Source organism: Triturus cristatus, chromosome 9, assembly GCF_964204655.1.
Source record: "Triturus cristatus chromosome 9, aTriCri1.1, whole genome shotgun sequence".
Lineage (NCBI taxonomy): Eukaryota > Metazoa > Chordata > Amphibia > Caudata > Salamandridae > Triturus > Triturus cristatus.
Genome location: NC_140592.1, coordinates 393,969,490 through 393,995,800, shown reverse-complemented (window position 1 = coordinate 393,995,800; position 26,311 = coordinate 393,969,490). Strand labels below are relative to the sequence as shown.

At 43.0% G+C, this 26,311-nt stretch overlaps 1 protein-coding gene across 1 annotated transcript in view; it reads right to left on the bottom strand.

Moving 5' to 3' along the window:
* KPTN (kaptin, actin binding protein) overlaps positions 1-26,311 on the bottom strand; it is a 164,976-nt gene that overhangs the window by 29,335 nt on the left and 109,330 nt on the right. Inside the window, exons 5-9 of the mRNA XM_085625253.1 lie at positions 24,681-24,756; positions 22,735-22,808; positions 16,357-16,466; positions 12,833-12,931; positions 12,665-12,743 (exon numbers count right to left, since the gene is read on the bottom strand). Coding sequence (XP_085481379.1) covers positions 12,665-12,743; positions 12,833-12,931; positions 16,357-16,466; positions 22,735-22,808; positions 24,681-24,756 — 438 coding nt within the window. The remainder of the gene's footprint in view (positions 1-12,664; positions 12,744-12,832; positions 12,932-16,356; positions 16,467-22,734; positions 22,809-24,680; positions 24,757-26,311) is intronic.

The window sequence follows — 26,311 nt, the reverse complement described above, 5'->3', positions numbered from 1 at the left end:
GTTAAAGTGGAAATCCATTGATTTTCCACAAGGTAGCTTATATGTTGCTTTCATTTATCTACGGGCGGCCTTTGATAAGGTCACCGAGAGAGAAGTTGTAGAAGGTTAGGGCTTCAATCGGTGTTCCCCATGATTTACTGGGTGTCATTAGATGTTTATACACTGATAATTTTACTCAAGTGAGGTGGGGTCGTAATGTAGAGGTGACTGAAAGGATCCAGGTCAATAAGGGTGTTCACCAAAGCTGTGTCTTGGCACTCATCATTTACCTCCTCTTTATCAATTAATGTATTGATTACTTAATAAATTGGGAATGATTCACCAGTCTTGGCAAGTAAGAAGGTGCCTGCACTATTGTTTGAGGTCAACAACTTACCTATTTTTAGAAGCCCCCTCCCCCCCCCCCCCCGAGAGGTTTGGAAACCTTATCCAAAGGTTTGCAACTTTTTGTAATTCATGATTTGGAAACAAAATATAAGGAAACAAAATTATGACATTCTTCCGTCACAAACCTTAGGGGGGAAATAAGACTAGGCAAAAAAGCTTTGGAAAAAGTAACTAAGTTTGATTACTTGGGTGTTAGGATATCAGATTTGCAGGCCAGGCATGGGTAGATTGCAAAAGGTACATCCCTGCTTAAGCATAGATCAAGTGCGTCAAACATTTTCACCCGTGGCAAATCCCACCCTCTATCACCGGTTTTGGAGCTATATAGAGATCAGGCCACGAGCACTGCTTGTTATGGGTCTGACTTATGGGGTCACTGTAATATGGATAGCTTAGAGAAGGTAGAAAATGTTTTTATGAAGGCCCTGTTGAAGCTTTCAAAGAGTGCTCTGTTAATCCCTGTATGGTTAGATTTGGGCTTGAAATCAATCACAAGCTTTGCTGAGCTGTGCCCCATTTTATTCTGGATAAGAATTTGGTCTATGGAGGAGTTGAGAATTTACAGAGAAGGTCTCCTTGACGTAATTTCACATTCACAGGCGGCAAAAGTTCCATTGCAGAAACATAAAGGATTTATCAATTAGCCTAGGTTTTAGGAAATACTGGCATAATGTCTCATGTATCAGCAAGAGTTGTTATTGTGTAATAATGGAAAGATATTGGTATAGTGCATTTGAGAAATTGTTCACCTCACACAAAGATGGTTATTTTAAAGGTAAATTCCCGATGATGAAATGGGAATACAGATATGAGGAGTACATGGATTTAATATTATCTATGGCCATGCAAACATTTGCCCATCTTTAAGAAGTTGTGGTCAAAATCTAATTCTGAAAATAAGATCTGCCAGTCAAGTAAATCAGCCGATGAAACTGAGGAACTTGTACTTTTCTTCTGCATTGCATTGCCTACAAGAAACCTAGTAAAAGCTGGGTTAAGCTACTTTGTTTACAACTAGGGGTGAGAGAGTGTCACTCTGCTCTTAGAATATGCAATTCAGCCACTTGACTCAAGTTTTGTTTTTTCATATGCAACTTACCACCAAACAGTGTGTCACATAAAGGCGGAAAATTGGAAATTACAATGCATAAGTTAACCCCTTTTAATGTATCTTATAAAATATATGTATTTTTATGTATTTTTAATATGAATTATATTTATTGGGGTAGGAAATACAAATTATTACTCATAAGTCAACTTTTCCTAATGCACTTTATGAATCAATTTGCATGTATTTTTATGCCTTTTTAGTGGGATTTTATTTATTCATCTTTTCTAACTTTGTGATTTAATGTGTGTAATTATCGATGGATGTTTATATCCAAACTGACAATAGAGATAAAGGTGGGAATGGAGTGGGAATGGAGTTGGAGTCCTTAAAACAGTTTTGTCTGAAAAAAAGGTGGTATAGGGAGGTAGGACCATGCGAGACGTACAGAAGCTATCACAACTACTAAGACTGTTTTAAGGGTATGTAAATGCTATGGACAACTGTGCATTGGTTCAAAAGGAGTACATATTGGAAACGTGAAAAACAGATTTATGTTCCACTATGGCTACTGTAGAAACATGTTGTACACCTTTTAGAAAACGCATCGCAACTGGTGATCTGAATAAGGACGGTTGGTCCTGCAACTATAAAAAGGCCGAAAGGGTCGACAGGAAATCTTTAACATTGCCCAAGGCAAGTCCTTCCTGGCCTAAAAAGAAAGCAAACAGCACCATATCAACAGTTTTGATTGCAATGGGTCTAACAGGTGGGCACAGCACCAAGTCGCAAACTTGTCCCAGAGAGCAGCACACTTCAAACTTCATTGACAAACATTAGGCTGCTAAAGATGACGTCAACTACCTAGCGAGGAAGGTCAAAGGGGATCAACCGTACCACTCAATCTCACACATGGAGGTGCAGTTTGCACAAGCACGGGTGCACATCCCTACCTTGCTGTTGTGACAGGACATCCTACCAAGGTGGAAGCCTGATTGAAGGACGGATGCTCACACCCAGAAGCTCTGGGTACCACACTGTCCTGGTTCAAAAAGGAGCCACTACAATGACTTGCACCGGGCCGTTTCATATCTTCTTCAAAACTAGGGGCAGGAAAGGGATGAGAAGGAAGCCTTACTGCAATTCTGCACTCTGCTCTAGACAGAATGAGTCTTTAAAAGACAGTCTCATTGGGAACTCCAATGCTCAAAAGTGCTGACTGCACATTCTCGGCTATGGAGAATCGATTGATCCAGGACTCTTCCCATTGTTGGAAGATGCCCTCTGACATCGCTGGGTGAAGCGGACATTCGTGATCTGTTAGGCATCTCTGGCTGAGTTCTTCTGCCCTGGTGTTTAAAGATCTTCCCGATGGTTCAGCCAGCTAAAGCCAAGGACAGCCTCTGCACAGGACCTAAACAGCTTGGTGTGGTACCACATGGCGGAGGTGCTGTCCGTGAGAACCTGCACCAGCCTTCCCTTAATGAAGAGGAGGAAGGGCTTCAATGTCAACTGAATCGCCTGCAACTCAAGCAAACTGATGTGGACGCAGATTTCCACTGGAGACCAGTCTTTTGAGCTCCACCTCTTCCAGATGATCTCCCAAAGCCAGTAGTGATACATCAGTCACCATCATCAACTCTGAGTGGGAGAGGGGTCTGCCACTAGTCCAACTGCAGTCGAGCTGCCACCACTGAATGTCTTTTGAAGTCTCCTCCAACACCGTGATGGAATCTGAAAGGCTCCCTTGGTGCTGAGTCCACGTTCCACTGCAAAACTCACATGCGCCACTCACCACAGTCTTCAACCAGCATGCATGGGGCTAGTAGGCCGAAATACCTCATAGCCATTCTCCACGAAAACGTTCAAAAGTGCACTGTAGTCAGCATGGCTCTGATGAGAGGGAGACTATGAGAAGGAGTCAGATGTGACTTCGGAAGGTTGACTGACAAACCCAAAGATATAAGAAGGTGCACAATCAACTCGAGGTTGTCGGCGACTAACTGCAGTGAGCCCACCTTTAATAGCCAGTTGTCAAGGTAGGGGAAGACTAGTATGACTGAACTCAGAAGTTGGGCAGCGACCACCACCATCACCTTTGTGAACATCTATGGGGTACTTGTGAAGCCCAAAAAGAGCATGGCAAAGTATAAGTGCTCATGGCTCATTGTGAACAGCAGGCAGCATCTGTGGGCCTGCAGCACAGGGATGTGAAAATAAACATTGTGCACGTCCCACGCCATCATCCAGTTTTCAGAGCAGGGGGAACCTGGACCAGGGTGAGCATTTTAAATTTGTCCTAGAACGGAAAAGTACAGGACAAAGGCCTCTGCCCTTTGGCACAAGAAGTAGGGAAATAACACTCAGTCCCTACTTCTCAGGCCGATGCCCTCTCTATGGGATTAAACGGGCATGAGGACCCTCAGGAAGCAGTCTGAGGTGGGTGGCCAGTGCCGTGGGACAAAAAAGAATGGCAGGGCAAAACCCAGTTAGACAAACTGCAAGGCTCATTTGCCATGTGATTTGTTGCCACCCTTTCAGGAAGTTGCTAATCCTGCATGTTACTAGGTAGCTGTGTGCTGGTAAAAGTGCACTAAGGAGGCTTGGAGGTTGGGGCCAGTGGGTTGGAAGTCTCAGATGAAGGCTGCCCCTGGTGGCCAGGTCAATCCTCCCTTCTACAGTGCAGCTGTGCAGTAGTAAGGGTGCACTTAAGAGACTTGGAGGTTGTGGCCGGAGGGGACTGAAGATTGGAATGAATGTTGCCGTGGGTGGCAAGGCCTCTGTCTACTGGGCCCACAGACCCAAACTTGAAAGAGTTGGTAAGCCTACTGTGCAGGTGGAGGAGCCTAACGTTGTCGATGCTCCAATCCTCTGGCATATCACCGAATAGAAAGGATTGGCTGACTTGAGCTGAAAAGCCCAAAGCGTGTGCTGAGGCTCAGCTCTCCTTAAAATACTCTAAGCCAAATCAAAATTCTCAACCTACAGGCAGGAGACATCGAAAGGCATGTCCATTAACAATGTATGGACATCTCCAAAGAAGCACTGGTTGCTGGTGAGGAAATCAGGGTCTCCTGGAGAGGGTCCATGGAGGCAGGAGGCCTGCTGTTTGACTGGGGGGAGGGCAGAGCATGATTTAGTCCAAGTATCTAACAGCATGTCAGTGAGGGATTCATTGAAAGGCAACAGGGGCTCAATCTGTCCCTTGGCCAGGCAGTAGGACCTCTCTCCACATGTTCATTTTTACCTCCATAATGTAGAGTTGTGCTTTCATTAGATAGTGGGCCGATGGGGGTTGTATGACATTACAACGCATGCATTTACCACACATGGTATATTTACATATTTAATTTTTTCTTTTATTTTTTTGGAGGGGGATCCCTCTAAAGGTTTTTTGAATTTACACCTGATCAGCTGTTTCGACTACACATCCCAAAAGTTAAAATGACCCTTATCACCCTCTACCAATACCCACCGAACCCTAAAATAACCCTTACCACTACCCACCCCAAACCCTAAATTTAGTCTGAATATGTTCAATACTGCTCATCCCTAAACCCAAAATGTTGCCTTACCGTGGTTTGCAAATATATATATTAGCTGAAAACACTAAAGTTAACGTGATGGTATAGTTCGGTGAAAACTTCCGTGGCAACATAACATTTTTAACCAAAATAAATAAAACACTAACATTCACCAGTTATAGTTTTCTCTAGTAACTATAAGGTGTGCCCTGTAACTAAGATGAGATGCATTTAGATCGATACAAAGCAATTATAGCCTTTAATGGCTTAAGCTCCAATTTTGAAACAAAATTAAAAAATCCTTCAATTGCTCTTGAAAACTGGAGTGCTCTTAGTGACAACAAAGGGCCTCATTTAGGCTTAGAGTCCAAAGGGACATCTAAATAGTTAAAATTGTCCACTTTTAAGACTGATGATCCCTCTATACGAGGTCTCGCCTAGACAGCGCTTGTGTGGTCTCTTCGAGACATGCTGTATTCAGGTATGGACTTTAAGCTCCTCCGATTTTCTGCCCATCTTTACAATTGGCTCCTCTTCCTGTCCTTTGTAAATAATGGCTTTTGATTTGTGAATAGGCTTAGTTGTACCTCCTTAGTACCTCCATCTCTTCTGTTGTTACTACCCATAAGAACAGCCCTTCTTACATGTGTCCTTACGCTTTCATTAGCAGCTAGGGAGCACTATTTACTTAATAAATGTCTTGCTGAAGCAGGCACGATGGAACGCATAGCAATGGTGCCCCTTCTTTTTGGTATTTCTAGCGCACCATGCGTGCTTTCACTTTAATAATGGCTGGTGCTTATTTTAGATGCAGCCGGTATCGGCACTGGCGGCCGCTTCTTGTTGTATTTGCACCCCGCCATGCAGGCTTTCACTTGAACAATGGCTGCCGCCCTACACAGCACTCACGGGACGCCAGTTTCGGCAATGGCGGACGCTTTTTGTTGGCAACTGTGTGTTTTGTGAAATCTTGTGTTCTGTCACTCTGATTTATTTTCCCAAAGGTCCTTAGGCATAAATTAAGGATTAATGTTAAGAGCAATATAAAATTGAATAGTCACATTTACGTAATGTAACATACTTAAGTTCATAATAACGTTGCCTCAAGAGATGATCATATTTCGGCAAAAATCAGCATTAGTCTTTCCCAGTTTTACAACCAGAAAGTGTGTAGCACAAACCTACACATCGCTCGCATGAAACATGCTTAGTTGGATTGATTTACTGCACTCTTCTCGTGGCCAGACTGGATGCCATCTCTGTAATCACCAAGTTTGGGAGACATGAGTCTAGTTAACTCATTTAGGCAAAAGTGAAATGGAGTGAAAAACGATATTTCTTATCGCACCTTATCGGACATATCATATCTTTGGAAGTAGCACGCTTTTCTGGAAGTGCTTTTGTGTGCTCATTATGAACATGTGTATTTGCATTTTCTGAGGTACAAAGTTCCGGGGTGAGCATTCACCAACCATTCCTACATTTCACCCTGTTGGTCCATCCCTGTGTACATCAATCATCAACATTTATTAAGCACACTTCTATTCTGTGTCCTAGCGCTACAGAACTGTTGATGCTGATGGGCGGCATCAAAATGTGCACATAGTTACAAAATTTTGGTTTTAGTCCGGACTGTCAAATGTAAAAGCATCTTGTTATGCATTGGACATTGTCATTTTGCAATAAATAGCATTTTTATATAACAAAATACCTTTCCTTGTTTTTTCACAAACTGAGTTGTGAAGAAAAAGCAGACGATCCCGTACTATTCAGAGAGGTCTCATCATTTGCGCTCATGCAAATTTTAACAATGCCACGCCCTTGAGCAAAGATATGTACACAACGTGAAATCACCCTGGCTCTAAGTTGAAAATATAGGCCTTTAGAGCATTAAATCAAAGCATGTTAGGTGCATGCCAAAGTAATAACAGTGTATTATCTAAAAAGTGACATTGAAGTGACATTTTTGGGTGGGCTGACTTGCTTATCTGTGCCGCGTCTTCCACCTTTATCAGTCATTGAAGGCAGTGAAGACAGGAGGCATGGAAACAACAAGAATTTGCAATGCAACAGGTTTTGTATTATTGAGAGTTTGAGCTATTGATGATGCATTATTATTTGCGACGCCAATAGCTCAAACTTGCAGTAATGCAAGTCCTATTGCATTGTAAATGCTTGTTTAGTTTGGTACTTTTATGCCCACAAATTAAAACAAAGGACTTTGACCAATTAACCTTTAAATCTAAAGAGGTCATTAACTCAGCAAAGCCATCCAACAGCCGCTGCAAATCATCTGCAATCCTAGCTATGAGGACTGCGTCATTGGCATAGAGGAAGGTAGGGATGAAATGGCTTCCCACCCTTGGTATGTCTGCCTTCTTTTGAAGAAGGTGCTCCTCGAGTTCATTTATATAAATACAAAATAAAAAAGGAGCTAAAATACAGCCTTGTCGGACTCCCTGACTGCAATTTATAGCAGATGTGTAGTCTCCAGAAGGACTATAGCGAATTCTTACAGAGGCATCCCAGTGTAACCCCCCAACTTTTTAAGATATTCCACAGTTTTAAGAGATTTACAGTATCAAGAGGGCTCGATAAGTCCGTAAAGGTCACATGCAAGGTGCTCTTATTGGCTTGTACATATGGGCCAATTAACATTCAGAATCAAGTAAAAGAATCTTTGGAACCTACTGGCCATATGTTGGCTAATAGTTTCCCCCAGCTCCACCTGATTGCATGCTATATTGTTCTAGTGCTCAGAGACGCCCCGGTTCTAGCCCCTCACATGCGGGAGGACTACTATGCTCTAAAAAATAAAGCAGCCCACTGGCTAAGGGACAAATCGAGGTGGCATACTGAATTTCTAAGGCGATATTAATTTCAGAAGAACTTACTGGATTGGGCCTGAAAAGAAGGAAGTGCCTGGGGATTGCATTTGTTTTTAATGTTTTTTTAACATTTTATTACATTTTTACATCGTATACATAAAGACATAGTTGGTATTTCCATGGGCATGTTATGCATCTTCACTTAATTGTACGCATATCCTGTATATAACAACATTTGTAGTTTGCCACACTAGTGTGAACCCAGATCTCAGTAACTGGTTTACATCCATATTACAAATCTTAGGATTTAAAGTTCACATAGTGCTTCGTGTTTGTACATCTGGGTGAGAACATATGCCACATACTATAATGTTTAACTATGCAAAACCCAATCCATCTGGACTAACCTATTAACCATATAACCTTTACGCCCCCCTCCCTCCCAGTTCAACCACAGTATCAGACTATGCATGTGCAGCTGGCATTTCCTTGAGTCCTTCCTCCATCGTTTTTAACTGCAGCTAACGTTTTAACTGTATATAGCATCAATGCATCCTGTACATATTTGTTGTTACGTATATTACTCAGTCGTGTATCTATAGGGCATCGGCGTGTCTATAGTAGAGTTAGGGCTGCGATGTCAACCGATTTAAGTTCTTCCATTAAGACATTCCAGTCTAAGGAAATAGGTTTTTTCCTCAGTCCTTGTCTCCCTTTGGAGTTCTATGCCTTCAGCAGTACCCCAGCGAATTGCATCATCATAACAATCCTGTATCACTGGCGCTTTCCTCGTCTTCCAACGCTTTGTTATTAATCTCTTTGCTAAGATTAGCATCAAGTTAAGAAAGCGAGTTGTAGGGTTCCCTAACTTACTGGCGAGTCCTACACCTAACAGGCAAGATTCCCAGGTAGTTAGACTCCTCCCTGGTGCTAGCGTAGTTGGTATGTGTTGTATGGTAGAACAATAATTTAAAAGGCGTGGGCACGACCATAGCATGTGAAGTAAACCGGCCATCGTCCCTTGACAACGTGGGCATTCATCTGCTACTCCCGCAAATATCGTATTCAGTCTATGAGGAGTTAAATATGCACGGTATAGTATCATTAATTGTATAAATTTAAATTTCGGGTTATGCAACACCTTTCTGGGGTATTCTATAACAAGGGTCCATTCCTTGTCTGTAAGGGCTCTCCCTATCTCCACACTCCATCTTTCTCTAAGGGGCACTAGCGATACTGCTGTATGCGCTTTGATCCCATGTACTAGCCGTCTCGTTAGGTGACCACCATTGTCTATAAGGTATAACATATTCACCAATTCGTGTGTTGGTAGTTCTACCCCATCCGGCGCCCAGCCTCGGCGCACATATCGTAGTATATGTGTGTGTGTGTGTGTGTGTCAAAAAGAGAGTATTTGGCACTCCCTGTTTTCTCACAAACGTGTCATGATCCGCTAGCATGCCGTCTACGAAGAGCATACCTACTGTATCCACCCCGGACTCCACCCACACTGAGGTGCGCCTTTGTGATAGTATCTCCATTTGTAAAGGAATGCCCATGAGGGGTATATTTGGGGCATATGGTCGCCGTTGTTCGGTGTAGCATAGTGTCTTCCTCCAATATTGTAGGGCCACCTTCAGGAGTGGGGGCGCTGTTGATGGTATTCTGGTAGTCGGCATCAGCATTGTGTGTAGTGTACCCCCACTTCATTCCCTTTGCGTCATACCTATTTCTTGTAGGTTCCGGCCTGTCAGCCAATATGCCATCCATTGTAATTGGCTGACATAACAATAGGTCTTGAAATCCGGGACTCCCATTCCTCCATTCTTAGCAATTAATTTTAACTTGGGTAACCCTATTCTCTGTCGTCCATTGCCCCAGATTAATTCCACTAGGAGTGTATCCAGTACTTTAAATATATGTGGTGGAATTACTACAGGTATATTCGTAAAATAATACAATAATCTGGGTAGCATCACCATTTTAGTAATGGCTACCCTACCCGCCACCAACAGTGGGAGAGTCGTCCAGAATTTAATTTGTGATCTAAGTGTGGTAATTGCCCTGGTAATATTGCCATCTATCAAGTTGTCAGGGTCCCTGTAAATATGTATTCCAAGGTATCTAAAGGTGTCATGTGCTATTCGGAAGTTCCTAGGACCGAACTGCAATGATTCATCTAGCCTGTTGTTTTGGAATGAGTATGCATAGGATTTGGTATCATTTATAGAGAGTCCGGACAGCAGCCGGAACTGCTCAAAAATCTCCGGGATAAGTGTCTGGTCTTTGTGTAGGTCTTCCAGATATAGAATGATGTCATCAGCATAAGCCGAGATAATGTGATCTTCGTTTCTTATATGTATGCCATGTTGCGGCGCCAATAATCGTATTTTTACCAATAAAGGTTCTAGGGCTAAAATAAATAATAATGGTGATAACGGGCATCCCTGTCTTGTTCCCTTAGCTACCATATATTGTGGAGATATATATGGCCCAGTGCGGGCGCGTTCAGTTGGATTGGCATACAATAAAGCCAGCCATTTTATATATTGGTCAGGAATTCCATAGTGTGCCAATACTCTAAACATATACTCCCAATACAAGGAATCAAACGCCTGCTTCAGGTCTAGAGAGATGCAGCCTTGCGTTCCCCCTGTCAATGATGCTCCCGTCATTAATTGATGTAGTCTCTGGATATTTAATGCTGTGCTTCTGCCTGGCACAAATCCGCATTGATCTGTGTGTATTAAGTGTGGTATGAATTGCTGTATTCTAGTAGCCAATAATTTGCTTAGGATCTTGTAATCTGTATTTAACAGTGACAGAGGTCTATATCCCGACATATCAGTGCCATTTCTTCCTGGTTTCAGTAGAGATACTACTATGGCTTTGCAGTGTTCTGTCTGGTAACGTTCCCATCTCCAGTGATGTCTGATATAACTTTTTTAGATGTGGTGCTATGAGTGGCGCGAATGTAGTGTAAAATTCAATAGGTAGTCCATCCAAACCTCGTGTTTTATTTCTGGGGTGTGCTCTGATTGCTGCCCTGATTTCTGCCTCTGTGATAGGTTTCTCCAATTCTTCCTTATGCTCTTTTAATAACTGCGGTAGGTGAAGGCCCCCAAAAAAATCTGTAAATTCTCTTTCTGATAATATTGGAGGGACTGTATATAAAGTCTATTAATATGCCTTAAATGCTGCATTAAAATCTAATTGTGTGTCCACCAGTATCTCTTCTTGGTTGACAAACTCTAATACAGGGCACGCCGTCTGTGTGTTTTTGAGGAGTCCTGCAAGCAGAGGCCCCGCCCTATCTGCTTACGCATGTTGTTTTTGTGTATATGCCCGATAATCCAGCAGCCTAAGATCTTCTAGTAATTCAGCATGACATATGTGTGCTTCTTGTAAGTCTGACCGGCGTGTGTCAGCAGTCAATGTTTCTCTTTCTAGGGTACCTAGCCTCTTTTCTAATGCTGTAAGTCTAGTCAGCAAGGATGCACGCTCTCCCACTCTCGTGCTAATGGCAACTCCTCTAATTACAGTCTTAAAAGCATCCCATTCAATTTGTCTTGATTCAGTTGTGTTAGTGTTTTCTACGAAATAGTTGGTAATGGCTGTGCTGAGAGTGTTGTGAAAGACTGAGTCTTCCAGTAATGAAGGTTGTAACCTCCATGTAGGTATTGGCATGGGTATCTTGCCCCGTTCTATCGCGATCTCCAATGGGTTGTGGTCTGATAGGGTCTTCCCCAGATATGCAGTAGTTATCACCTGTGAAAGTAGCCCGAAAGAGCAAAATATCCTGTCAAGGCGTGTGTGTGCAACCCATGCGGGGGTGAGTAGAATGAGTATCCCCTGGTCCCAGGGTTTTTATACGCCAGGAGTCTCTTATATTCCAGCCCATTGCCCAGCTATACAAGGCCTCCGCCTGCTTCCTACTGTTCGTGCCATGTAGAGGTGGGTGCGATCTGTCTAGGTCCACATCCATGACAGCATTGAAGTCCCCTCCAATTAGCCACGGGTAGTCTTCCCATCCCGTTAGCATTGCAAACAATGTCTCCAGAAAGAGGTATTGGTCTATATTGGGGGCATATACACTACCCAGTACTATTCGTTGCCCATCTAGTTTTCCTAGCAACAATACGTATTTGCCGTTTACGTCTATCTCGTGTTCTTGTAATTCAAAAGGCACGCCAGTCCTTAACCAGATTGCTGCCCCTCTAGCAAAAGCTGAGTAAGATGTGTGAAACAGCTTCCCTCTCCATTTCTTTTGCATCTTACCCGCTTCCGAGTGAGTGAGGTGTGTCTCTTGGAGCAGCGCAATATGCACTTTCCTGCGATTCAGTTGTGCTAGGGTTCTGTGTCTTTTGTAGATAGAGCCCATTTCTCTTATATTCCAGGCTGGGGATTGTACTATCATCAATTTTAAGTCACAAACAATGGTTGAATCATTATTAAAGTATTTTTACCTCCAGTGACATTGTTTAGTGGCCATCCAGGTTCTGCAATTGGGATACTTTTTAGGCCAGAGGTCCTTGCATCCAGATTCATGCAAGGAAGTACACCATATTTTGGGGCGGGGACTTAAAATGTTAATGTAGGAGTCTGAAACTCTTTTAAAGCTCTTGCTTCATTGGAGGACTTCACCCCAATCTGGAGGGGGTTGTCAGGCTTGATTCATATATTGGTGTGGAGGGGTCTTTGGACACAGGCCCTTCTATTGATTTAGAGGCCCTTATGCCCAATTTAATAAACCCTGGGGAAGAAGGGCTAGGGCTTAGGAATTCTTAATGGGATATTACAGGTCCGAAGAACAAGCTGAATACTCTTGACTGGCTATCTGTAACACATAACTCATAAAAGGGACACACATCACCTACCTGTACACTACAGAAAGCTCAATGGTGCTAGCAACTAACACACTGTAGTCCTCAAGGTCTTTCTGCTCTCCAGATCCCGCTGCAGAAGAACACAAGACAGCACTGAGTCAATGGCACCACTAACCAAACATAACCAATATCTGCAATTGGGCTCTTTGCATTCCTTACCTTCTTGTACGTCTTCGGTCTCCCAGTAGGATGGTAAGCTAAACACGACGACTCTGGAGATAGGACCATCCTGCTGAATGTTCCAACTTTGCAGCACCACTGCAAACACAAAGTGTTAATAAATCAACGATGCGTCTATCTTGGGACCTGGAAGTGTGGTTACGTGTCAGACTAGTTGAAAAACACCATCCAACATCTAGAAAATTTGTAGTCACGTCTCTCTTCATCTCAGTTTTGCTTTCAATATAACTTTGTAACAGTTTTAAAGGTGTGTCGTGCAGAGTTCCAAGAGTCCGTTTGCTTTACAAATGTGCACTAGAAAGAAACTCATTAATAAATGCACCGATGCTCTAATGGGAAAGACTACAAGCACAGAATTAATAGGTGACATGAAATAGTGACTTCCTTGAGTGATATGGCGACAAGAACGACTGCTCTTACAGGGTAAAACATTGGTAGGGAAACCGGACTGAGAGTTATGTGATAAGGATAATGCTTCTCCATAAGAAAACTATTGTAAAATTGCATAGCTCTTGCAGAGTAATGCTGCTGTAAAGGGCCCTAGATTTGCTGAATGACATTGCCTTAAAGGAAATTGCTGTTACAGGACAACACCATCACACAGAAATAGTAGAGCAAAGGAAAAATGTGCTATTGTAATAATAATTATCTCACTAAGTGAAACTCTACAAAGGTGCACCACCCACGCATGGAGACCACTGCAGCGCACTTCTCTAACAGAATGACACAGTTTGTGAGAGCAGTGTGCTTCAGTACAGACACTGCCCAAAGGCAGTTTGCTCTCCCACAATGAAACTGTTACAGTACATCTCTCGCACATAGTGACACCACATAACGTGTATTTATAAAGCACACATTCACCCGGAAGGGTATCTTGGAGCAGATGTTAATTGTTACCTCACTCAATAGTACTCTTTTCATCAACTGCCGAAGGATAAAAGGCTCAGCGAACCCGGTGGGATTCCAGCCTGTAACCGTGAAGTCAAACACAGATCCCTAAACCACTGGACCTGGCTTTGTGACCCTAAGAAAACACTCTCACACAGCAAGGGTCACTTCTCTCATACAGCGTCTGTAAGGAAGTACACAGTTTTCACAGTGACGCATTGATACACACATCTACAACAGAAACACTGTAGTGAGTCATACATTTTTAACAGTGATAAGTATCGTAGCACACTGCATTCATGCAGTCAGACTGCACTAAGACAATGCTTTTACAGTGACACCATTTTAAGGCACACTGCTCTTATTAGAGATGTGCTGAATTAAGGCACACTGCTCAGGCACAGTGAAACTGTACAGAGGCAAACTGTTCTCAAGTGGTGACACTGTATTGCAGCAAACAGCCCTCATCAAATGACTGTACCAGAACAAGCTATTCACAAAGTGACAGCGTATGGAGACGTTCTACTATCAGAGGGTGATGCTGTTCTAAAGGACACTGCTTTCACTATGCCTTACGGGACATTACTTTTACAGGGCGGCACAGGGCTAGGAGACTCTGCCCTCACAAAGTAAAACAGCATTAAGGGTCAGGACTCTCAGAGCACGATACTGAGATAGAAAAGACTCTAATTTTCAGAGAAAGTCTGCCCTACGGGGCACTGCATTCAGAGTGATTCTTTGATAGGATAGTGCAGCAATGGCCACTATTCTCAGAGAGATACTTTACTAGGAACCCCTGCTCTCCTGGAACCATACTACTAGGGTAATCCACTTATAGAGCCATAAACATTTGAAGCACAATGCTATTAAGGTGGAGCACTGCTTAGTGTATTTATTTATGGAGGGGTTTTGTACAGCAGAGCGAGTTGTCTTTAGGTAACGACATAGCTCTTGCAGGCACAACAGTGCAGACTGGAGTTACATGTTGACAGTTTGAAGTAGAAGTTTGTGTCCATAGAGGCAGGTGGGTAACCACGTCTGAATTTCTATATCCCCTTCATTGGATTCCATGTGGTAATTTTTGATACAATAATTACTTTGACATTGATTCTGGGAGATTAATATCAGAGCAATTATGTTTGGATCTTTCTCTTTATAATATTGACATAACATTGGATGAACATTTTCAATTTCATCGGTTACTAATTTTGTTTTTTAGTTTGGCAGTTGGAAGCAGAGTTGCTTCATATACTCTGCTGTGCTGTATTAAGCCTATTTTACTATTTATTTATGTGGGAGACACCCTTAACGCCCTTTGTTCTGTTCCTATTCCTTTCCGCCATACACACACAAGTTTTTTTTATTTACTATTTGTTTTTGTTTACGCCTTTTGTTGACCTTGCCGCCATACATATCTGAACATTTCCTACGGTTTACCTAATCCCTCAACATAGCCTGCCACATTCAAAATGTTTTTGACGCAGATCTTTCTTTAGTAAACTCGATTATCACGTCACCCCTTCAAAACCCTGTTCCTAGACAATCTCAGTCACAGGTGGTTCTGAAAGGTTCCATTTTTAGGAGGTTCCTGTACTGCTAGTGGTCGGGTGGGTTCTTCGGTTCAAGTCAAGAGAGTTCCAAAATCTGGGTCTTTGTAGACTCAAAGAAGTGCTCCTGTGTTCCATTCTTTTAAAGAAACACTGGTTGATCCATCGTACCAATAGCAAACATGTGTGCTTGGTATATAATGAGGAGTCCGCTTCTGTAGGTGGGCTGGCACTTTTCCTCAGTACGCTTTGAGAATAGGACACAGGACCTGGAATTGATTTCCTTATTGTTAAACTCGCAGCCTCCTGTGCCAGAATATAGGTCAAAAAATGATTCTAAAGACAATCAATAAACAAATACATAACGTGATATGGACAACCTTATCTCGCTTTTCAAATCTTACATTTCATCATTAATTCCTAAATGTTGTCAAACCGGGGTTTGCAGTCTGACTTCCACAATGACAGAATAATAAAATACAAAGACACTGGATATGTCATCGACAGGCTAAATACAACTATCATATGTAGGAAGTACAAATATAATCAGTACCAAAGCTATTAGTTTACTGGCGAGAGTTTCAGGAAACCTCTTCCCTTACTCAGGGGGAGTTATTGGAAATGGGGACTAAACCAGGCTATCTTCATTATTATTCAGAAGTGCGGAATTATCACCACCCATGTGCAGATCCCATAAAAACATATTTCTGTGGGGCTAAAACCACATCTCTCAATAAAGGACATCAGTTAAGGCCTTCATTACAAGTGGGCTGGTAAAGAAGTCACTAGAATACCGAAAATGTCAATTTTGGCCAGATTTTAAAAAACACATTTCACCTGCTTTCGGCGGGCTCTAATATTTGGATGAAACACTCCCAACCAGTGGTATTCCTGCTCAACTTGGAATGCCAATGGATCTATGGCATCAACTGGCCACTCGGAATGGGGGACCAAGACGTGTTCAATGACGTCATCCTTGGATGCTTGAAGTCGGTCTGATCTGAAAAAGATGCCATCCGCACTGTTTCACATCTAGACTTTAAATTACTCACACCCCACTCCATGCACCTTTGCTCACTTGGTCCACGTAGGAGACACTAACGAAGCCGCTCTGGCAGCCATAGGCTGTGATGCGCCGGCTGCAGTCTGAAAGGTTGCACACGTTCAGCCACAGAACACTGTCAAAAAGAGGATAAAGATGAAAGGAAGCAAAGTAGAATAATAAAACACTCCTGTGGCCTAGAGCCAGTAAGCTTGTGAGTAGTCTTTACACTCCCCCCCCCTCCCGGTCCCCAAACTTCACACTAGTGCCCTCTATAGACTGTACCCCTCTGGAAAATGCAGAACATTTGGCACAGTAGGTCTAACATGTATATGATTTAAACCAAGAACACTAAATAGTCCTGCTTTCTCACAAAAGTCGATTTGCCTTACTTTATTGATTCAGTCTTGCCTCACTACCACTTCCCTCCTCCAACCCTAGCATTTTCTCATTTCAACATGGTGATTTTTTAAGAGGTACTCAAACATGCAAATCATTCATCACGCGGATGGAAGGTGGATTCATAAAACAGATCGCCATACAATCAGTACCAAAGTCCCATTAATCGCTGAGATAATGCTCTTTATTGACCCAATGTCACACGTTTGCTTTATAGGTTGGAAAACAATCATGCAGCTTCGTGAAGAAAAAATTACCCAGTGCTGATGAAGTATAAGATAAAGAGACTGTAACATCGTAAGGAATATTGCATCAATATTCAGTTAATTTCCATCTTTCATTTCACTTTTAAGGCCATGGTTTTGGTTAGCTGCCTAATCTCGCTGTCCATCTGAGTGGTTTTCCATTGTGTGTCTCTCTACCTTACTTTCACCATTTCACCTTTCTCCTTACTATATGCCCAAAACCCTTTGCAAATTCTCACTTCTTTCATTAAAGGATACTCATATCACCATGACTATGCTCCCACTATCCATTTCCTTTCTGCTCTCTTATTTCTCTTATTTCTCATCTCACTTGTTCCATCCCTCAAACTTGACTTCCACCAAGCAGGGCTGCAAGTTGCAGTTATTATATAACATAACCAATGCTCACTATGAAATATTACAACATTGGCATGCTGGAACCTGCAGTAAAGACAATGTATAATAATGGGAGAAACAAGATAAGGAGTTGCGGAGATTGATGTGGAACGACAAAACCCCAAGGATAGCATTACAGATCCTGTGTAGGTCATGCTATAACGGAGGCATTGCCCTCCCAAACCTGAGAGCGTACTATAGAGAAACTCAACTTCAATTCATTAAAGAGTGGGGATTTGTGCCACATAGTGAGCTTGCCACCAAAACTGATAGAGCCAGGATGACCCCAGGGACATACATTCACTATATGAGCGATCGGCCAGGAAGGACCTCCCACTGACTAGGACCACGTTAAAAGCGTGGGACGACACAACCAAAGCACTGGGATGGAGATGGAGGATAACTCTGGCAACACCGCTGTGGAAAGGTGAGGCACTCAAAGAGGTTAGTAGCTTGTCTGAGTTCGCCCAATGGTAACTAGTAGGTATAGAAACCTTAGGATTAGAGGGGGTGAAATTAAGACGCTCAAGCCCTGCAGGAAGAATTCCACTTGACACCCACCCAACAATATAAATTCGCACAACTGACCCAAGCACCGAGCACTGAAAAGCAGTAGTAGGACAAGAACTGAGAGCACAGTCCCTGGAGAGTTGGGTAAGGGGGGCCAGATCACCCAGTAGCCGGTATCCTAACTCTACCACACCATCATTAACTACACACCAGACAACCTGCAGGCAGGGCTGGCTTTCTCGCTGGTGGCGCCCTGTGCAACAAGGTTTGTTGGCACCCCCAATGACCTCATTCTCCACAGAGTCCCTCACCAACACCCTTTAAAAGGGCCCCTAAAGTCTCCATAACACTCTCTCTCATGCATTTCTTTTGGTTCATAGCACCACTCATACCAGTGTAGGGTATCAGAGCACTTTAAATCACACACACGTTACACAGAGAATGAATCATACGTGTGCAAATCACTGTATGGGAAATGTTGCATAAGACAGAGGACTATAAGGTGCAGGAATCACATGTCATCCATACTGGTAGGCAGTATAGTTTAAGCGTGCTTGGTCTGGAGATGCATAAACTCAGAATTTAAAACGTAACACAATGGTTGGGGGTTGTCTTTACTAATAAGAATTGATTTCTACCCAAATGAACACTTTTCACAACATCAGGATAATGAAAGATTTGGGAAAATACTCTCTAGCCTATACCTTGCAGTTTGCATGCAGCTCTTTGATAGCGAACGGTTCCATTTTTGGATTGTAACATATATACTGTTAGTGACAAAAGGATCTCTCTGACAAAACAGTAACCCACTGATCTAGCTACATTATATGCACTTTGTGATCTGCATGGCACACGTTCTTTGCAGCAGGCATATTAACCCTGGGCGCTACCTTATGATGAGTCAAAACTGCCACTAGACAACACCCCGATCTCTCAACAGGAAGAACATTAATCACCGGAGCAATTTTGACACTTTTATTGTTGACTGAAAATTGCTGGAGGCAAGGAACGCGGCCGCAGGTGATTTTGAAATTAAAATAAACTTGAAAACAAGGCACCGCCCCCAGTCAGCAGCCGATGGGGTGGCACCGGTCACACCGCCTTTGAACTAGCCCTACCTGCAGGCACTGAGTGCCAGATGAGAGAGATTGGTAGGCACTTTGGAAGATATAGATAGGGAGGTATCCCTGATGTGCCCAAGAGAAGTGGCAATCAAAGCAAAGTTAAGGGTGATACAGCTAAAAATACTCCATCAGGTCTACTACAACAGGAGTAAACTTTATAAGATGGGACGGGCCGAGAACCCCAATTGCATACACTGGATCACAGAGGAGAGCACATTACTACACACTCTCTGGGGATGCCCCAAACTTACAGGGTATTAACGAGTCGATCCTCCGGGAATTAGAAACTATATGGGAGATGGAGATCCCCGGGACACCCCAGCTGATGATATTGTGAATCCTCTAGCAATGCTGGCTTACCTAGGGCAACAAAGAGCTTTTTGCATGTTGGGCTTCATAGTGGCAAAGAGGGACAAAGAACAAGTGTGGGGCAAGCAGCAGGTTCCTACATTAGACAAATGGAAGGTGGGAATGAATATGGGCATGGAAGCAGAATGAGTGGTCTACAAAGGGAGCTGATGTCCCAGGAAATTTAATAAGAGATGGGGGAAATGGAGAACGTACTACAGCTTGGACGAGGAGTTCGAAGATCCGGAGGCAGCGAAGACTCTTGAGTGACACTGATTGGGAAGTTGGGATGAAGAAAATGACCAGCAGAGGCGGGAGGAGTAGAGGGTCTAGAAGCGTGGGGTCGGGATTCGGTGGGAGAAGGGAAGCCCACCTATTCCTGATCGTAGACAATGTATCTGACACAACGGTATGCGGTGTTATGTGCCAATTAAAATCTATAAAAATATTCTTTAAAAAAAAAAAAAAAAAGAATGGGAGAAACAGACCATCTGCTCCAACAGACCAACTCCTGTCTCGCTGCGTCTTTCAGTTTAATTTAAACCATTATATTCTCAGCTGGAGGAATGTACTAAAAGTGCTACAGTCCTTCTTCCTCAGACTATAATGGCTGTTAAAGGCCCTCTGCCATATAACCTAACATAGAATAGATAGTTCTCATTTGTGGGCAAAATGTCTTAAATTCACTAAATGGTGCTTTTTCCGGACAAAAGCCCTTAAATAAAATAAGAGATTAAAGAAAATGTGGCACAAGCTAAGTACTGTTGAACAAAGCTGCAACCACAGGAGCAAATTATGGCAGACAGGTGAGTCAGTCAAGGGTGTAACCAGAGTTAGAAGACTAATGGAGTTTCAGGCACTCTAACAGAGAAATGAAAAGAGACAGAGGAGAAAAGAAACGACTGCTCAGTAGGCACTGGTATCTGCATTTTTAAATCCTCAAATGCCTACTGAGAGTGACAAGCTTAAAAGAAAGAAAAGGGTCAGAGGAGAAGCAAAAAACGTATTGCAGTGCGTCCAAGAAAAGGGAAAAGCGCTGGATGTAGGTCACTCTTTGTAAATGGAAAGAAAGCACTGCTTGGTAAAACTAGAGTTATTCTTTACCATCAAGATCCAGCATGCTCACACATTCTGTATGCCTGGCATCTGGTCATTGCAGCGCTGGAAACAATACAGAAGGCAAATGGTTGGGCATCTGGAATGCAGCCGAAGGCATCACTACACACCAGTATTTGGCTTGCAGTAATATGATCAAAACCTGCTTTCTGTCTCCAGATCACCAGCTAGCTTCTCACTTGAGCGTCATACGGAATTATACAAAAAGTGATGGATGGAATGAGTAAATGAATCTCAGCAAATGTCAATTACTTGGGACTGCATCCCAGTCCATTGTTATTTTGCCACCATGCCACCACAGTTTTGACTCAGCTGTATGCAAATCAGTCTTGATTCTGTTCCAATAGGAACAGTCCAGTCCGAACTGCCAGATCAAGTCCTTCCTGAACCAGAACAAAAGCAACCCATGATCGGTTTTGACCCGATTGGGGCTTGTCAATCGGTGCAGCTTGGTTCCAAATACCCGTCTTCAGTTGCTTGTGTTCCAGCTAAGATTAATTCAAGTATTGCACCAATCACCTTTGTGTATACTTCAGGGTGATGCCCCAAGTGCGATGGATATGCCTAGACGTGGGCCCCTTGATCACTGTGCCACTGGAACCTAGCTATAGCTGACCGAAGAGCCCAAAACAGGGCAAAACTGGTCCTGGGTTGCTGTATTCCAGTTCAGGGACGTTCTAGCCTGGCTGTTAAAGGCTGTACTGTTCCTACTGGACAGTGTTAAGACTAACTTGCTGATGGCTGGGTCCAAACTGAGGTGGCACAGTGTGAAAAAAAAGAATGGACTGGGATGCATCCCAGAGTAATACCCAGCGACTAAGGTTAATTAATTCAAGCATTCCACCCATCACTTTTTTGTATACTTTAATACGATCCTCTCATTAGAGATAGACACTGTCAATTGCCTTTATAGTACGCATCATCGTACACCATGCAAGCAAATCACAGCAAGTGTGAGTTTTTGTTATTGGGGCACTGGGCCTATACCAGCCAGACAATCAAACCAAATCCAGAACTGAAGCAGTAAAGAAATAAGAAAATAACATTCAGAAAAAAATAACAAAAACATGAAAAAAGGTTTATCTGCAAGGGTTGTGTGGGTCATTCGAGCATGCTCATGCTGGTCAGCAAATCATAACAACAGGGGAGGCATTGCTCAAGGCAATGGTTCTCTTGTGAAGAAGCTGTACAAATAATTAAATTAAATTCTCTCCACTTGTTGCTTTTGTTCAAGAAGGTGAAAGTTTACTGGAATGATATAGGCACTGGCGCTCCCCCCCCCAACCCTTCAAGGGCTGTCTGGAAAATACTTGCTAGAAGCGCTACTACTCCAGGGAATCTAGTTAAAATTCTTCCAAATCACACCAGCATCATCTTAAAGATTTTAGGGGCCCGGGCAGGACATATTTGGAGCCCCCTTTCAGAATGGCTTTGAATTTCATTACATATTTTTTGCGAAATACAATCCTCATGATGCCATGCAATATTGACTTGCACTTAAACATTCAGAAATAGAGTCACACAAAAACAGCAGCAACATGCGAGGCCCAAAATTCTTAAGGGTCCCAAAATTTCTTAGAAAGACACTGTAGAGAGAAAGCATGAGATGTAGGTGTAGGTAAAGCGATGGAGACTGGTTGAGATAAAGAAATATTCAGATGTACGATAAAGAGAGAAAAGATCACTTTGCTAGGAAAGCCCCCCTTCGAAGGCGGGAGTCCTGGGCAAATGCATAATTACATTGTACCTTAAAATGTATCTGAACCAAACACCCACACAGACACGGAGGCTGAGCTTGTTAGGTGATTGTAGCCAACTGTGTACATCACATGAGAGGCTGGTGTCAGTGCTGCAAGACTTAAGTTGAATGTCAGTCTCAACAAAGAACAGAATGGTGTAGTAAATTGGCTACCTAAAAAGAGTGGGTAGGAAACACTTGCAGTAATGGTTATTTCAGGCACAATCAAAGATACTTTTTTTAAGACAAGGTTAATGAAGTACATCACCCCAGCCTAGACTCTCCGAAAATGTCCAAAGTTTTCCTGCCAGATCTACTCTTTAAATAGGTCTGTTTAAATATGTCTGGTCTGCCATGGAGACTTCATAGGAGCACCGCTTGATGGGTTTATGGTTGTTGCACTGGCTGCCTTTAGATTTGAATTTTCTGGTAAAGCATATGGGGTCTTCACCTTTACAGACCAAATGTTAAGGCTTCAGATGCGAGAGCAGAAGCAGTTCTCACAGCCAATCTGAAACAAGGTCTTACTTGCTCGGGAGATCCTTCAGTTCTGGAAAGAGATTTTCCACGGGCTGCTCCTCAAACTGATGCAGGCCTTCATTCTGAGTAGAAAGTAACAGGAGAGAAATGAACTCCTATCTTATGGGAAAAGGGAAATATGATGGGGAGGAGGCGTAAGGGGAGCTGTGGGGAATATGGTGAAGTGGAAAGAGGGCACACAATAATTTGCAGGGTACAACATTTAAAAACAAGCATGACAAGGAGAATGCAACCTGTACATATGCAGCCCATCTTTCACACCATATGTATTACTGTTACCCCATTTTGCACATCTTTTGCTTCTTTGTACTCTCTTTATATAAAATGTATGGAATTTCATTAACATATAAAAAACATGGAACCACAAGCATGGTACAGTTGCTGGTTTACCCGCACAGATGCATTTAGAACCTTGGCTACACATCTTTTTTTCATCACTCTGACATTGACAAGTTCATAACTAGCATCAGTTCTGCTTCTCAGACTTCTAAGAAACAGACCAGCACCATCAGCTTTCCAGACAACCCCTACCCTTGGCCAATCTCAACCAGGGCCAGCTTTAACACTGGTGGCGCCTTGTGCGATAATGTTTGTTGGCGCCCCCCCAATGACCACCTCTGCCATTGATTCCCCCTCTAGCACCCTTTAACAGTGCCCCTCAAGTCTCCATAACCAATGTCTCTCAGATTCATTTTGTTTTATAGCACCCCTCATAGCAGTGTAAGGTGTCAGAGCACTTTACATCACACACATTGCACAGAGACTATCATATGTGTGTAAATCAGTGTATAGGAAATGTTACATCAGACAGGACTACAAGGTGTAGTGTAGGAGTGTCGTCATCGATACTGGTAGGCAATATAGTTTAAGAGTCCTTATTCTGGAAAAGCACAAATTCTGAATTTAAAACGTAACATCATTGTTAGGGGTTCTCTTTAAAAATAAGAATTATTTTTACTCAAATTAACCCTTTTCACAAGATTAGGATGATGAAAGACTGGGCAAAACAACATATAGCTAACATATACCGTGCAGTTTGCATGCAGCACTTTGATGACAGTTAATAGCTCAATGTTCTATAATAGGATTTTGACATGTAAACGACAAGTAACAAAATGATCTCTCTTACAGAAGCAGTGACCCACTGACCTTTTCCTTTATATGAACTTTGTTATCTGCAAGTTACACGTTCTTAGCAGCAGGCATTTTAACCCTCTGCACTACCTTAGGATGAGTCAAAACTTCCACTAGACAAACCTCCGGTCTCTTTCCAGGAAGACGATTAATCACAGGAGTTATCTTGACATTTTAATTGATTACTGATAACTGTTGAAAGCCAGGAAGGGGGCAGCAGGTGCTTTTAAAATGAGAATATACTTGCAAAAATGATGCTCCCACCCCAAGTCAGCGACCAGTGCAGTGGCACCGATCACACCGCCCTAGAGCCGGTCCTGATCTCAACCTAGGAGAGAAGGCTACTGTCATTATCTGAATGAATCCGCTCTTCCTGTTGGCGATGCCTAGCATGCATGCTAACCGCAAACTGTTTAAGCAGCCATACCGCAGGCAATTGCCACTCCAAAATCAATTTTTGATATGGCTCACCTCCACTAGAGCACTGGCAAGGGCTTACTGGCCTGCCTGTGCTGACTAAACCTACTTGGTTTAGACAAACCAATACAACTCTAGGTCAACAGCCTTGCAATTCATCCCTCCCACTCTCAGCAGCTGATCACCTTTTTAGGGATGCATACTATACAGCAGAGCAAGAAAGGACCTGCAGGACTGCCTGTGCTTAATAAACCTGTTTGGGTTAGAAAACCCACTTTACTCTGTCATCAGCCTTCCACTTCATCAATCTCACTCTCAGCATCTGGGAACCCTTCCAGGCATGCCATATAACTGCACGATTGCAAGGTTCAGATTGGTCTCACCTCTTTGTAGAGATGGATTCGCTGGTCATTGCCACTGAGAAGAAAGACAGTCTCCAGCTTTTCACCATCTTGGACCCTAAAAGGAGAGAACACATATGGGTGCATCACAGGAGGAAAGAATGGCATGGGCCAGAGTGGGATGGATTTCATGGTCAGATGCATTGCAGTGGACACAGCAAGTGGTGGTATGGGTGTAAGTGCAGATTAGTTTGGGCAGATCAATGGGGAAAATAGGGAGTGTGGTAAGTGGTTTTGTAAAACCACATACCACAGTCAGGCATGCAGGGAAGAATAATATATATAGATGTGTTGCTGCTCAATAGTTATAGTAGATAAAAGACACCAGAATATCCTACATCTCTGCTAGTGAGAAACGGCAGTGAATACGCCACAATTGCTCAAATCCTTACAAATATTCTAGGCTTTTAATATGATCCACTTGCAAGTGTGAAATCCTTTTCCGCTTGCTAAACTGAATTTTTCGTAACTATAGGTGTGTTAAAATACTCTTCTGAAAAGGCATTAATACTGTTTTGGATTTCCTTGAGTATGCATCAAACTGTTCGTGAGGCTGGTCCCACCGACAATGCAATGCTACTGGATTTAACAAAGGCTCAACCCTCCTTTGGTCTTTGGGCTGTGACTTCCAGCACTGTGTGACATGGCCTTCGGCAAGATAAGAAGAAGAAAGTGGCCAGCTAAAAAGAAGCAAGCACACAAAGGGCCCTGGCATATGTAAAACAGATGTATGACGTATTCATGCATGCTTTTACAACGCATGCCTTTACAACACGGGCATTACAACAAGCGCGTCATTACCACACGTTCCATTACAACGCAAGTCATTACAACGACTTGCCTTAGGGAAGCGCTGGACTTTGGAATATTATATTTTACTATTCCAACTCCAGTCTGTGCAACAGTAGGGAAGGTGCTGGATTTAAAATCCAACAACGCGTTGTAACGACTTGCTTGAGTGACAGCTGTAGGAACATTCGAGGGAGCGTCTGACACTTATGTGCCCAGGAGAAGTGATAAAGGACAATGAGCCCATATGTGAAACTTCAGCATAAGGACAAATTGGCGAAGTGCAACACTACCAAGCAATTCCCTGGCTGGGGCTCCCCCAACATCAGAACCATGGGACTAGGCACGAGCGCTTTTTTTTTTTTTTTAGGTCTTTGTCCCATGTGCAGACCCCACTAGGAAGGGCCACGTAAGCTGCCTCCTTGAGTGCACTGCTGATCTACTTTGAAGAAATTTCCCTGCTTGGACCTCAGTCGTTCTTGGCTTGAGCCATGCATTCATTCACTAATAAAAACAACCTGCCTGCAGACCCTCGAGATGAAGTGGAGATGTCGTGGGGTGTGAAAACCTTACATTTATAATGTTAAGCAGAAGCTGAAAGTCTGGCTGGCAGGCCACTGGCTGTGGAGCAGAAGCAGGAAGATACAGAATAAAACACAGGCTTTAGAAGGACTCTGTAAGAAACTACTTATGGACAGAATTAATTTGAGTCCTTGAAGTCGACTGATGTGGACGCTTTGTTGAAAACGAAGGACTGAACTGAGATGCTTGACAAATGGCAGAACACCCAGTTTACGGAGCTGGGCGCCCCAGCAGATATTCTA